This window comes from Pocillopora damicornis, chromosome 12 (genome assembly GCF_964200805.1).
Source record: "Pocillopora damicornis chromosome 12, jaPocDami1.2, whole genome shotgun sequence".
NCBI lineage: Eukaryota > Metazoa > Cnidaria > Anthozoa > Scleractinia > Pocilloporidae > Pocillopora > Pocillopora damicornis.
The window spans coordinates 17,565,961-17,580,101 of record NC_142681.1 but is presented as its reverse complement, the minus strand read 5'-3'; the positions used below and the strand labels follow the sequence as shown (position 1 = coordinate 17,580,101).

The 14,141-nt window shown below is 38.7% G+C and overlaps 1 protein-coding gene and 1 pseudogene across 2 annotated transcripts; both read right to left on the bottom strand.

Moving 5' to 3' along the window:
- Positions 1-874: 874 nt before the first annotated feature.
- Positions 875-4,383, bottom strand: LOC149036785 (uncharacterized). The gene is made up of 2 exons (XM_089188622.1): positions 4,369-4,383; positions 875-4,283 (listed from the first exon to the last, which is right to left on the bottom strand). Exons 1-2 carry the CDS (start codon positions 4,381-4,383, stop codon positions 1,998-2,000), a joined length of 2,301 nt encoding a protein of 766 aa, XP_089044748.1. The 3' UTR covers positions 875-1,997.
- Positions 4,384-6,022: 1,639 nt separating this feature from the next.
- LOC149036784 (uncharacterized) lies at positions 6,023-13,568 on the bottom strand (annotated as a pseudogene). Its single transcript, XR_016181452.1, has 7 exons — positions 12,941-13,568; positions 12,412-12,506; positions 11,112-11,271; positions 9,421-9,487; positions 8,601-8,932; positions 8,148-8,310; positions 6,023-7,790 (listed from the first exon to the last, which is right to left on the bottom strand). The product of XR_016181452.1 is annotated as an uncharacterized LOC149036784 (transcript).
- Positions 13,569-14,141: the final 573 nt, after the last annotated feature.

Here is a 14,141-nt window from a genome sequence, read left to right as displayed (position 1 = left end):
TTTTTCTTGAAAGGTTATAACTAATTCTATTTGAAGTGGTTCCGCTCTAAGTGATCGTTCAATACAGGTGGAGGAGAATACAAACAGGCCGCTGGTACTCAGTAAAGGGTGACCACGAACGCTTACTAGAGGTGAAAACTATGGTTATTAAAGGGAAAAAAAAATTTCGGGACTGACAACAAAACGCTAAATACAGCGTGATCGTTTATTAAAGGCTCCACTGCAATCTAAAAGTAGCTCGCTTCTCGCTTGTGATTTACAAACTTTTATCGTGTTCTCTCAACATCCTCTCTGGGTTATTACACCTGTAAATTGATAGAAAGTAAGGTTCGTTGTTTTTAAACAATTAAAAGTATTCGTATGAACACGGCCCTGGGTAGGACATATTTCGCATTAGAGAGGTTTTTCAAAGAGAGTTTGACACTAATTACCTTCATTAGGCAGGAAAAACCAAAAGGATCCAACAGAGTCTGGTATGTAGTTTGTTCAGCTTTTCTTTAGTAACACAATGGAAATGGCCACCAAGTGAGACCAAGGAATTAGTTTTATTTTGAGTTTTTGTTATTATGACCGTTTGGAGCTTTGGAGATTGAAAAGAATAGAGCCTTAGTCGCTTACGTTCTCCATTTTTTTTTTTTATTCTACGAAGCGAGATGAAAGAGTCAGTTATTACGCCTAAATATGCTGTGTTTCGTCAGAAGAATTTTGGTGTCATGTACTAGATCCAAAAACACAGGGGCGGATCTGGGAAAGAAGTGCAAAGTGTGTGGGAAGCATATCAAACTTATCTCCCACTAACGTGAACATTTGCTTAAATTTGTGTCCAGTCTGGCGCGGCCAAAATTTTTCGGTATTGCGCAAGCGCAAGAGGCTAGATGGCGGCGATGGCGGCAGTGAGAGTTAAGAGGGAGATCATAGCTCCAGAACGAAACCAGGAAGGAGTCTTTTCATCGAAGCTTTGCCGAAAAAAGACAAGAGTAAAAACAACCGACCGTAAACTATATCCTGTGGTTGTAACAGACGTGGACAAGGTCGGAAAGCGAGTTAAGATCCATTACGTTGGCTACAGTGAACGCTACGACGAGTGGCGGGCATGTGAATCTGAAGACAACAATCTTTTCCAGCGGATGAAACTTCTTTCCAGTCCGTCTTCTTCTTCGCTTGACGATCGCATGGAATTGATTCACGGGGAGCTATATCGTGAAATAAAAAGGAAGCTATATTCTGGCAGGAAGGATGATCCGTCCACTCGTGTTGAAGTTCGAATTGATCAAGATGTATTTAATGGAGGACTGGCATTGGTGGGAAAAGCAAAGACAGAGCGTGGCAAGGTCGTGCACAGTATTGATTCTAATCAGACATTAAACCATTTGCTTGGACTCAAATGGGATGAACGTATTTTTAACGAAAATGGTGACTTTGCATTTGTTATTGAAGGAACTGTGCGTTTCTGGTTGGCTAGAAGGAATCCCATTCAAGAATTCAAGGTAATAGGGGGAAAGTACATCAAATCTGAAATAGAGGACAACTTTTATTTAGCATTTACATTTGTTAGAGGAGATGGAAACAGGCATAATTATGCTACGAGGAACTGACTTGTTTTTATCCATAATCTCAATTTATAGTTTATATATTTTTTAAATCATTCTGCAGATAACAATATAAACAATGTCATAATTAATTAATCTAAATTGTATTGATACTAAGGGAAAGTGTTATGAGTACCAAACTGTGAGTAAAGCAGGCTTCAGTTTTTATTCTGGCCCTGGATAGTCCCGAAATGTTTTCATCTTCTGCTTCACTGCAACGAAATTATTTTTCCATTATTTTATATCTCATGAAACTTGTTTTAAAACGCTGTTTTTGTGGAATCATGGAGGTTGTGATTTTGTTTTCTGTAATCTATAAATAAACAACAGCCTCAAATTGTAACTTTGCACTGTGATACATCTTGGTAACCAGAGAATCAATGTCTCTCTACCATTTAAAATGTATCTCTATGAAGCACCAGAACAACATTTTGGGACCCATTTACCTTCACACTTAACAAGGTGTGCACAACAGGTACGGTGATCACAATGTTTACATTGCTTGGTGCAGGTCTTGATTGTATGACCTGGACTGGAACAGTTACTGCATTTGTAATTCTGTTTCACCCTCTCATACCCAGCTGCTTCCAAAAATTGAATTCTGTATTTCTTTAAGAGAAGCTGTCGCAAAGCAGAAATTCCTCTGTGGTTAGAGGATCTAAAGTAATTCTTAGAAGCTACATCATTATATTTCTCCATACCCTGCTGATTAAAATATGCAATGTTTTTATACAACTTTAAAAACTCAGGAACATGAAAATATAGGGCATGCATATATGGTGTGATATCTTTGGCTTGGTATAGAGACAAGAAAATCTTAAACCACCCCTCAATTTTTTCTTTAAGGTGATCAATTGACTGATCTGTTGGAAAATCAAGTTTTAAATCACCAATGATGTCCATGAACCCACCCCATAGTAACTGAAGCTTTTCTGAATCGTTGTAACCAGGCAAAAGAGAAGAGAACTGAATATTTTGCATGACCTTTAGTTTTTCAGGACCCGTGAGATCTCTATAGTCCAGTTTTTTTGTGTCTTTGTTTATTCTCCACTCAAAAGAAATGCCAAGGGTTTTGAGAAACGTTTCATATGCTGCCATATGTTTAAATTTCTCTCGAGAAAAACCATTGTGAAATGTTGTTATCTTCTCACAAGCATCCTTTCTCCTTAATTCCCTGATTAAAAGTTCTGTTAAATTATCTGATATGCGGAGAAATAAATGTAAGGTATCAATAATGACATGATCAATTGGTATGAAATTAAATAATGGAGTTGCTTTGCAATTAAACTTTTTTGATTTGGCAAAGCTTGAAATTTCCTCCAGTGATCTGGCACCCTGAGCACTGTTAGAAAGTGACCATACCCTTTGGATGTCATGTCTCTGGTTGCGAGGGCATTTGCACCAGATACAAGCGTAGTCTTGGCTAGCAGCCCCCAACCCACAGACACATGCCAGGAACTTCCAATCCCCACCGAGAAAGTATTCAATATTATAGGTTTTACCCTCAACTGTTAGCTTATTTAATTTCGACATTTCTTGTGTTAAATCAGACAGACTTTCCTTCAGATTGTCATAGTTTTCACTTGTCTTGAGTATAGCCAGAACATAATTGCCCTTCTCACTCATTGCAGCCTCTTTCTCATTTAAAATTGTATATGTTACATTTACTAGCTTAAGTCTTTTTCCAATGTTTGTACCATCTCCACTTATCTTCACCCCAATGGTATCTCCTTCTAAATCTCCCTTCCTTTGTAAGTTGGCAATTTGTTCCTCAAGGCTTTCTTTGAAGCTGATTTGCACCCCTTCTGCTTGACCAGGGGTATCTCTTATTTTCCATTGCTGGTTTAATTCATTTATCTTTCGAGTTGTCTTGTAAGTATTTGGTATTGTTTTAGATCTCAATGCCATTTCATGCCATGCATCATTGGAAATATTAAATTTGTCCTTGATGTAAATCCAGTAGTTGATGTCATCAGCCTGGGTGTCAGTTATTTCATTTCCCTCAGTGTCCGATTGTTGCATTTGTTCCTCATCGATTAAGTTAAAAGTGTCATACTGTTCTGTGTCAGTGTTAAACACTTCAACTTTGGTGGCCATAAAATTGTACAATCCTAGGAAAGTAAGAGTGGCCTTACATTCCTCTTTCATTTTATTTTTAATCCTGTTTTGGTGCTGCTTTGAATACTCAGCGAATGACTTTTTTTCAGGGCCTCTAATTCCTTTCTTGTTCTTCTTCTCAACTTTTTTAACAAGACTTTGAAACCTTTTTTTCAGATAATTGCAGCTCCTCTCTGTGTCGCCGAGTTTTTTCTCGAGTTTCTGTCGCTTAGTTGTTTCATTCGCCAAATATTCTTCCAGTGTTCGTTTCTTCCCTCGTAAATCCTGATTCCCTTTTTCGATAACGTATTTGTCAAGTTCGTGATAAAATATCTTCACCTCATAAGTTTGGTCACGCCATTTGTTTATGATTCTTTTGACACCGAAACCTCCACTTTTCTTCTCGACTCTTTTGAGTTCGGCACACAGAGACCCAATCTTTTTTCGAACGACATTTATTATTCTGTTGTTCACAACAACACCGCGAATGCCCGTTTCTTGAAAGATCTTCTCCACGATTGCAGCGAAGGCTGACTCGCCACTACCCTCTTCATTCTCTTTGGCAATTGTGTAGAGGAAATAGCTGAAAGTTGGAGACTATTAGCAATGAAAATTTAATTCATTAGTTGGTGTCCGGAAAAAATGAAGACAGTTAATTTTTAAGTTCTTATTAATAACTTACTTGTTGATACTGCATGTTAAGAAAGGTGGCGGATGGCCCGCAAATCCATTATTTTGATCTTCCGATCCATCTCCCACAGCCTTCACGGATCCGCAGAAAGCGAATAATAGGAACACCAGAAGTCCTCCAACTTTAACGGAGATTTGACCCATCCAAAATACTCGAAAACAAGCCGAATTATATACCAAAATAAAGGAAATTTTTCGATCTATTCGAATTTGGCGGTAAAATCGAGATCCGAGCATGCGTAGAAGAGTACGGACCCATTGTTTTCACACCGGCGTGAAATGACCTTTGATCGTCTTTAAATATTGCGCAAACTTGATTTGAAAACTTGGATTTTGACCCATCAAATCTTAAGATTTTGGTATTTGAAAACGTCTTATATAACAATAGCTTTAATATTCATTTTTTTTAATTCGTTGGTAAAACTGATCGCCGTTAAAATGTTTTTGAGTAATCTTGTAAAATGTTTCAAATCTTAGGCGTTCTTGAGTCAGACATTGGTGGGGGCGTGATCGCCGGAACTTGATATAAGCTTTTGTTAACACTGAGTTTGATATGTCTAATAGAACTGTTATTCTGCAGAAAAGAAAATTTTTGCAGAATTTTCTGGTGTTGAAGTACAACATGAGACGACCTTGACGAGTTTATGTTAAATGCTGTAAAGATGAAAGTATGGGCCAGCAGTATCGAACATTTGTCCTTCTTTTCGTCACAGCTGGTATTCTGCGTGCACCATCGTCTGACTCTTATTCGTGGGTTTCCTATGGACTTTGTTTCGCTTCTATGCGTACGGCCCCTGTCACGTCAGAACTTCTCAGCAGCTCACGTTATGGTATTGCCCATAGTCATAAACCTTTTTCTTCCTTGTGCGCTTTTGAAATTTGTACGCCAACAGGGTTTTGGAAGATGAAATTAGAAGACCCTCGCATCTAAGAACACTACTGAAACTAGTAGTTGTAAGTAGGACCTGAAAAAAATTTCAGGCCTGTACGGGCCTGAAAAATTTTTTTTCAGGTCCTACTTACAACTACTAGTTTCAGTAGTGTTCTTAGCTGCGAGGGTCTTCTAATTTCATCTTTCCACCGCAGTGCAAATATGTGAATTTTCATATATCTAAATCTTCAGGGTTTTGGAAGTTGAACGAGGGACTTTTACACTTTTAGTCTTCACTACTACCGGAGGCATGGCGGACGAATGCAAGCGTTTCCACAGTAGATTAGCGGAACTCATCTCTATTAAGAAAGGAGAGGGGTACAGCAAAACGATTTCATGGATACGTTCAAAAGTGTCCTTCGCTCTACTAAGGTCTGCCTTACTTTGCTTAAGAGGTTCACGCACCACTAGGCGTGTCCCTCTGAACATTGAACATTGTGACTTTGAGATCGAAAAAGAACAAGCAGGATTTATAAAATAGTTTTTGTTTTTGTTTTGTTTTTGTTTTTGTTTTTTTGAGAATATTTTTAGATTTTTTATATATAAGATGGATTTTTTTTTATCTTCAAGTAAGATTTTCCATGACATTTCTCTTGAGCTAGGTTGAACACGGAAGTAGTTAAGGATAGGATTAGGAAGGAACAGATTATAATCGATTGAATGTAATCATTAGAATGAAATAATTATGTGAAATGAGACCTATGACAGATTTTAATTTAGTCAAGTTTATACTATATTGTATTGGAAAAGAATTTTAGTGAATTAAAATTTATATTGATAATACTAAGATGATAGTTTACAATGTATGTCCACGCTACAAACCAAACTTTACCGTCTTGGCTCAACCTTTAGTTTTAATTTCTTTTGAATTGTATCGTGAAAATAGCCGCATCAGTAAAACGTACACACATATAATAGCTTCTACCAAAACATTGGAATGGAAAGGTTTATGATACAGACCAGATTATAAGTCTGATAAATAAACGTACTGTACAAAGTAAAATAAAAAACTGTTTCTTGACTATAAAATTTTCTCTGCTCGATGGGTAACAATTATATTACGATCATTTTTGAAGGTATGAGGCTCTGCAGCGCGACACGCAATCCAAGCTCCGCTATTACACACTTATTTAGCTGCAGAGTGGACTGGAAAATATAGTAGTATGTATTGGTTAGAAAAAACCCTTTAAATAATGAAATTTTCAAGTAATTTAAAGTAATCTTAAGGAGACCAACTTATAACAACAAAAATAGTAATTATCTTCATTATCATCATCATTCATGTCACACATTTTCATATATCCATATGTCCAAAAGCACTTTACAGAGTGTGCCTAGTAAAACAACATTTTTAAACCCGCGAGACAAGCTTATCACTAGCGTAAAAATAAAACAATCTTATTCTAAGTAATGAAATACAATAAACAACTATAAAAGACTGCCACACGCCTTTCGAAAAAGTAGAATTTGATGATTGATAAAAGACATCCGCGATTGCTTAAATTTCGCTGAACTCTGCTCGTTGATTGGCCCAGAAAACTTGAGCCATCCTCTCAACCTATCGGATGCAAGATTACATTTGCAACTTGCTCATTCCCATTTTTCCTTTTCTCGAAGCAGTTTGCTTTTTTTTCACTTTAAGCTCTCTTTGGCATATGATAATGTAAAGTGTTCTTCTGATTGGTTGCTTTAATAGCTTTAGTTTTGTTTTTCAACTCTCAGAAGGTAACTCCTCTATGTACAAGGTACCGATCACGAGACACTTGATTTTGTTTGGGATACAGCCATACGGTAATTTTACAAGATTAAAACTTGCCTTCCTTGGCTCCATCGTCGAGCCAAATGACCCACTCAGCCGGAACTTATCCCGGTTTTACTTTAGCATAACGAGAAGTATTACTACTCCCGTCCTCCCCCCTCCCCCGGATGAGTTGCCAGTCCATCGCAAGGTTACCTCCAGCATTCATCAGGCTTCCTTGACAATTCGCTAATACCCGTTTATTCTCCTGGGTGGAGAGAGGCATGGGGAGAGTAAAGTGTCTTGTCCAAGACCCAGTTAGGTCTCGAACCCAGACCTCTCGGCACTGACCATGCATCAGGCCAGAGGAGACAGATTAGGGGACAGAGTTTGGTGGGTGTCAAAATGTGATAAATGACATAACAATGAATTCTCCCGTGCAGAAGAGCCTATAGATACAATGTTATTACTAATAATTTGCAAACACTGCTCATAGGAATGAGCTAAAATAAGATAAAGCTATTTAAACGTTACAATTTCTCGCCTTATTGCAGCAGTGTTTCATGAGGCGCATCTCTTTCCTGGATTAGGAGAGCTTTGGCAAAGTCTTTTTTAATCTTCTGCAAGTCGTTGGATAATTCTTTGAGTCTATTTTCAAAACCCTGAAAACTCTCCACCACGAATTTCTTCCTGTTAAAGTGGCCTGGATGATCTTCCTCGCTTCCTTGGTCACACTTGTGCATATCTGAAGAATTAAAGAAATGGATCTGTCAATACCTTATTTAGCAAAAAATAAATTGTATTTGGGAACGGTCAATATCTATCACACAGTTGGGGCTAGAAGACGGGGAAGGAGTTACTTCGGAGGATTTGGGTTGTATCACAATTTACCTGATCCTCCATTTAGTTCTGTTGAATTCTAATGATCGCCCTTTATAGGTACGACTGGTCCTTCCCTGCCTTCCCCCTGAAAAGCACGCATCTCTTTCCCCCCCCCCCCCCCGCCGCAAAATCCTCTGACCTGCCCCCTAAAAAATGACAACCTTTGTTGGTAGAACAAGGACAAATGGAATCCAAATATTTCCACAGGGGTTAAACTTACCTTTCCTCTTTAGAATCGCGGGATTACAAGAATTCAAGCCCTCCCAAAACACCCCAATGATGACAAGTCCGAGGAATATCCCAAGAAGACTAAATAAGAGAAACCGGGTTCTTTCTGAGCCACTTGAGAATAAACCATCCATTTGATCATATAAGGTTGCCGTCTAAAAAGAAAAAAAAAACATTAAAGAGGGATAGATTCAACCACTCAGAATTGTTTAAAGGGCAAGGGTAGTCTTTTCTCATTTTCCTAGTTCTGGATTCGACATATTTTCATAAATTCATCATCAGAGGGCTAGAGATACCTAAACCGACCCTCTAATATTTTGTCGGCCAGTTAAATCAGTAAGGCGACAAAAAAAAAAACCTTTGTATGGTCGTGCATCAGAAACCTGACGTGAGTATCAACAATTACTCTTGATCACTTTAGTTCATAAGTGTTGTAGAAGACTACCTGCAGTTCTACGGGTATCAGGTCACCTGAGGCCTTTAGACGTTCTACGCGCAGTTCTGTGGAATATTCCCTTAATGCTGGTCCACATTCCACCACCTTTTTTCTCTTGACAATTTCTGGATCGGTGTCATTTGTAACGTTCACTGGTGCCGTGTATACATGCACCAAGTAATAATCCATCGGATAATCGATATTGCGAATCATTCGTATCTGCCTGTTCTTTCTCAGTCCGGATTTATCGAGGAAGTAAAATGCAGTCTTTCGATCCACAAGGACTCTTCCAATGGTTCCTTCGCTGAGTTTTTTTTGCATCTCTTCCAGGCTGCTAAACCCTGTAATATCAGATATTTCTGGATCAGTCTGGTCACAACGGAGGTCACTTAAAAAAGGCTAAATATTTTTTTACAAAAATGCATTCATAGAAAACGAAACACTGAGGCTTTTCCAGTTGACAGTTTGGTAGTTGGGGTGTCACTGAAATGTATTTTTAGTGTAAGGTGTGTCTTCGTGATATGGGAAGACTTTCACCTCTGAGCGAAGTCAACCCCCTTCCCCCCTCTCGTGGCTCTGTGTTCGTGTACGTTTGCATTTGAATGGGAAGTCATACTGGCGTGTGCCTCCGGTACGAATTAATGTTACGGAATCAGGTAAATGCAGAACTATCCCCGAGTCCTCCGAATCAGGAGCACATCCCTAATTTTCGTTAATCGAGTATGACATCGTCACGTTAATTGGACGAATGAAGACAGATGCATTTGAAAACTTATTTGTGAACGGAATGTTGTCAGTAGATATAGCCTCAGCGAAAATTGTTACTTACCAATTATCTTTGCGTCGTACTGCTTTGCCACAATTTTCGTATCAGTATTTTTGATGAACACGCCAACCTAAGGTAAATCACACTACATTAGAACAGCTTTTATCTTCTCTTGCGCATGTATTGGGTGTGGTCATCCTTTTTTCGCAACCTTACCCCCCTCCCCTTAGGGCCTCCGCACGCGACTAAATCCTTTAGGCCTTTCACTGTTGCAAGGACACACTTTGTAAGTCCTGAATCTGATTTCTCACATGGCAATGGTCAGTAATTGATAGGTCATCGCACATAGAAAAATTTAATAGGGCCTGGTAAAGACTTACACATTTGTCGACAGAAAAAATACCCGATAAAACCTACAAAATTTGTTTTTCTTGTCAAGTAAAAATTATCTATCATATTGGAATATCCACATATTTTTAGGTACATTTACAATTTGCTAACAATTAGTAGGTGTTCAGTTAACAAGATTCTAGAAAGGTTGTAGAGTGATTCGGTCAGCGAAGAGGGCTTTACTGGCGATAGATTATACGAAGAAAGTTGTGGAGGCTATTGGAACGAGTCTGAGAGCTCAGACCATGATGTAACATGCTCAAGGGTGGGCCGCAGCGAAATGTTTCGTACTTCTTTCTTCTTTTTTTTGTCTTGTTTTTTATATTTGAGTTTGTGCATAGACTGCAAGCAGTCTGCACTTTTTGGAGAGGTCCGCCGCACGAGTCAAAAAATATCAGCGAAAAAAAGAACACAAATTGATGAAAACTTAGGGCCAGATGATAAGTACTTTCCTCTTTCAAAGAATATGAAAAGTCTGTGCAACGAAACTACACTTATAAGTTGTAGTTCCGGAAAGACCCACCCTAAATAATAGGAACAGGAAAGGCATCGTTTGTGAAAGGGCCAATAATATCCGAAATTGTACAAAACCAAGGCAATTTTCCATTTGGACGATCAATAAAAATTGTTTAATGTTAATCTCTTTCTTCAATACAACTTGCTAACACAAACTCAGGTAGCTCATGATTCCTAGCTGCTCCAGGGATCATAAACATGGCCGCACTCAGTCATCCAGGGCCCAGCAGTTCGAAGTGGTCTTAGTAGTACTAATCCGGGGTTAATTTCATACGGGTTTCTTCATCCCTTTGTTCAGCAACCTTTTTCGAATAATTTTCTTTATTTTTTTCAAAGAGCATCTAATAAGTGTGGACAAAAATAATTATACTGAATTTTCTTTTACAGCTTTCAGATCTGAAATAAGATTTCACATTACTGCTGAGTTGTCTGAACCCTTATTTGAACAACCCTGCCCTGTGACTCAGAGGTTTGAGTCACAAGGCCGAGTTACATTTTAGTTGTTCCTGAGTTCGATCGATGAGGGTAGGATTTCATTTATTGGCAATATAACTTTTTCAGGGAAAAACCTTTCGAAGCTTGAGTTAAGATAAATTGAAAAATGTAGGGAATCTAATTTGAAACCAAGAAAATAATCAACTGATATATCTCTTTACAATATCAAACCTGAATCAAACATTGAGGTCACGAGAATAAAAGAAATGATCACCATTCAAAGAAACTCTTGATTGTTAAAAAAAAATTCTTTTCTTCAGCACCATAAGAAATATATAGAGAAAATTATAGAGAAGAGGCATAATGATGTTAGGGTGCAAAGGGTTTTAGGTATTCATGTTAGGGTTACTAACCTCTTTGCCACCGATTTCCCTACATCCAGTACCATCCAGGGAAGCTTGCATAGCATTTGTAAATGTGGCGGTGAACAGCGACAACGTTATAACTCCTATCAGGATCCACATTATACCAAATGCACGTCCACAGAGGGTTTTAGGCGTCTTATCACCGTACCTAATGAGAAAAAGGAACCAAATATCTTCGCACTTTGAGGATAGTGTAGTAAGTATATAAAGAGGGTTGTCCAATACACCCAAACCGCTACGATTCGTCAAAGGCAGTTTGCGAATCATTCTACCGTTTGATGCAGTTAATGCGTCTCGTTGTACCGGAAATCCGATTAACCATCTCTCATTAGATGAAAACGCATACTGCTAGTCAATTTGCAAATCACTTGGGAAATATTTCGCAAGAAACTGTCAAGGGTTGTTGACAATGTTGTCGAATTGAACGACTCGTCTCAGCTGCACCCGTCGACCCGTCATACCAGAAGTCCATTAACAAGACATTTAGAAAATATTCCGCAAGTGGCCACGAAAGGGGGTTGCAGATTTTGTCGAATCTAACGACTCGTCACAGCTGGAGTCGACCTGTCATACCGGAAGTCGATTGGCGAGACACTTAGAAAATATTCCGCGAGTAACTACGAAGGTGGATTGGAGATGTTGTCGAATCGACTCGAATCGAACGACTCGTCACAGTTGATGTCGAACCGTCATACCTCCGGTGTGAAGATTCGTCAACGACCGTGGACGAATCGTCGCTGTTTCACACTTTAAGAACGTGAAAGGTTCACGTTGTCATTTTCTCTTTTCATCCTACTCATTTTCACACATCGCTCACGCCCCTCGACTTTTATACTAATCATTTTCAAAAATTGCTTAGCAACCTCCACTTCTGGTATGTTAACGCACGATTCGACTTCCGGTGTGTCGATTCGTCAACGACCGTAGACGAATCGTAGCGGTTCGAGTGTATTGGACATGTATGTATGTAAAAAATAAATAAATAGATAAAAAACTGAAACATGGTTTTAAGATGTGCAATGGAAAATTATTTTTCTTTTCTTTGTTACTATTCATTTTGCTTTCTGTGAAGAGCTGTAAACGAGAGGAACCCGGTACCACGTGACAACTAGTTGTTTGTAAGACTGGAAGCCAATTAAAGAATGAAACCCCTGAGATTTTGATAAACCCGACGCATGTAACAAAACCGACAAAGAAATGGGTTTTACAATTTTGCTAATTTTTGATTATATTCAAAGGACGCTATGAAAAAAAAATCCCACCAATACCCAAATCTAAATCAACTAACCCTACTGTTGTAAGTGATTCCACTGCCCACCAAAAGCCTTCTGGTGATCCTTTCGTGAACAGGGGTGAAAACTGAGACGCGTTTGAACGGTGTTCCTGTCATGAAATCGGTTTATCTGTTTAATGAATTAATATTATTTACAAAAACTAATATTAAGGTGACGTTTAGTATCCGAAATCTTAGCATCTTGGAATAAAATGTTATTATTCGATAGCTTGCGTCATTGCAAGGGTCTTTTTTCACCTACAAATAAACAAACATTATTTGTGGATTTATGAAATATGGGGCATTACAGTTTTTTCTTTATTCACTGTGAGATCCTTTTTTTTAGTTTGGCTTTTTATTTCGGTGAAGCGATAAGGTGTGCCTAACTAACTGTTTACTCAAAAATGCTGCCGTCGATTCCTCCTTGTACTATTTTTATGCTAAAGCCGTAACAATTAAGTTTGAATCTAACCTTACGTAGAATTAAAACTAAAGAGCTTCACAAGCTGAGTATAGATTGACGATGATAAGCCTTAACTCTTACCAAGAGCCAAATGATCACTCCAGATATCCCTGACAGCAATATGATAAAAGCCAATATTGGCCATTGTGACGTAATGGAAGTAAATAACTGTTCCCGTGACTCTGCTTCGCACTGCTTTAAGTTCACAATCATCGAACACCCGGATGATGCAAATGCCCGGATGAGTGTCACATCGTCTAGACCCGTAAGTTTTTCTTTTGCATCTGATAGAATCGGAAAAACCAAAATCAACCAACCGATTTTTTATCAACTTCACCATTTCGTCTTGATTTTGAACAAATACTGGCTCCATTTTGCAAGCTATGGAGTGTGTTGCTACTCTACCAAAGCAAGCCATGTCCACAAGCCATGTTAGGGTTTCATGCATAAATCCTCGGTTAATACTTTGGTTCATAATGTAAGGAGGAAAATCTAACAGGGCAAGTTTGAATTTCCATTTCGTTTCTTTATCTTGTTCCTGACGAAGTTGAAGCGTTTGGCGAACTTGACGATGTTGCCTGATTTCACCGGCTTTGCGCGCTAATTCCGATTGATTGATTGAATCAAGTGGGAGCTTTTGGCTGCTGGCAAGCCATAAATCGCAGCAAACTGTTAGGCATACGACCAGTCTCAGAGCTGCAACGTGCATCGTTAACACCACCAAGATATGATATGGTTAGAAACCTCCCTTGACGGGCTTCAGACTTCAAGTTGTATTTAGATCTAAAAAAAAATAAAACACAGATGCGAAAGTCACAATAATGTATTATCTGTTTTATACCGCATGGGCGCAATGCAAGACCAGATCTCAATGTGATTTCCATTACACTTACATGAGAGTTTTCACGAAGAAGACATCATGCACTTGAAAAGAATGGAACGAAAATATGATTTTTGACCTTCTAAAAGGACTCGAAGGAGTTTTTTATAGACAAAAAGTTCTGGAGTCCTCATTAAGGTAGCAACCTCCACTCCTGGAAATAGTCACCTACCCTCACTGAACGCTTTTTTACGATGAGCTACGATGTCTCTGCTACCACACAACATGCCGTTATCTGAGTCGGTGTGCTTGCAGAATTTACATCAACAAGCGTATGTGCAAGTGCGGAGTAATGGAATCAGACAAGGCGGCTTCAGACATACCGACGAATTGTGATTCGCTTCCATCAAGAAGTTCGAAAGATTAACCCATTATGAATTTTGAATTGCGCTTCGCGGTTGG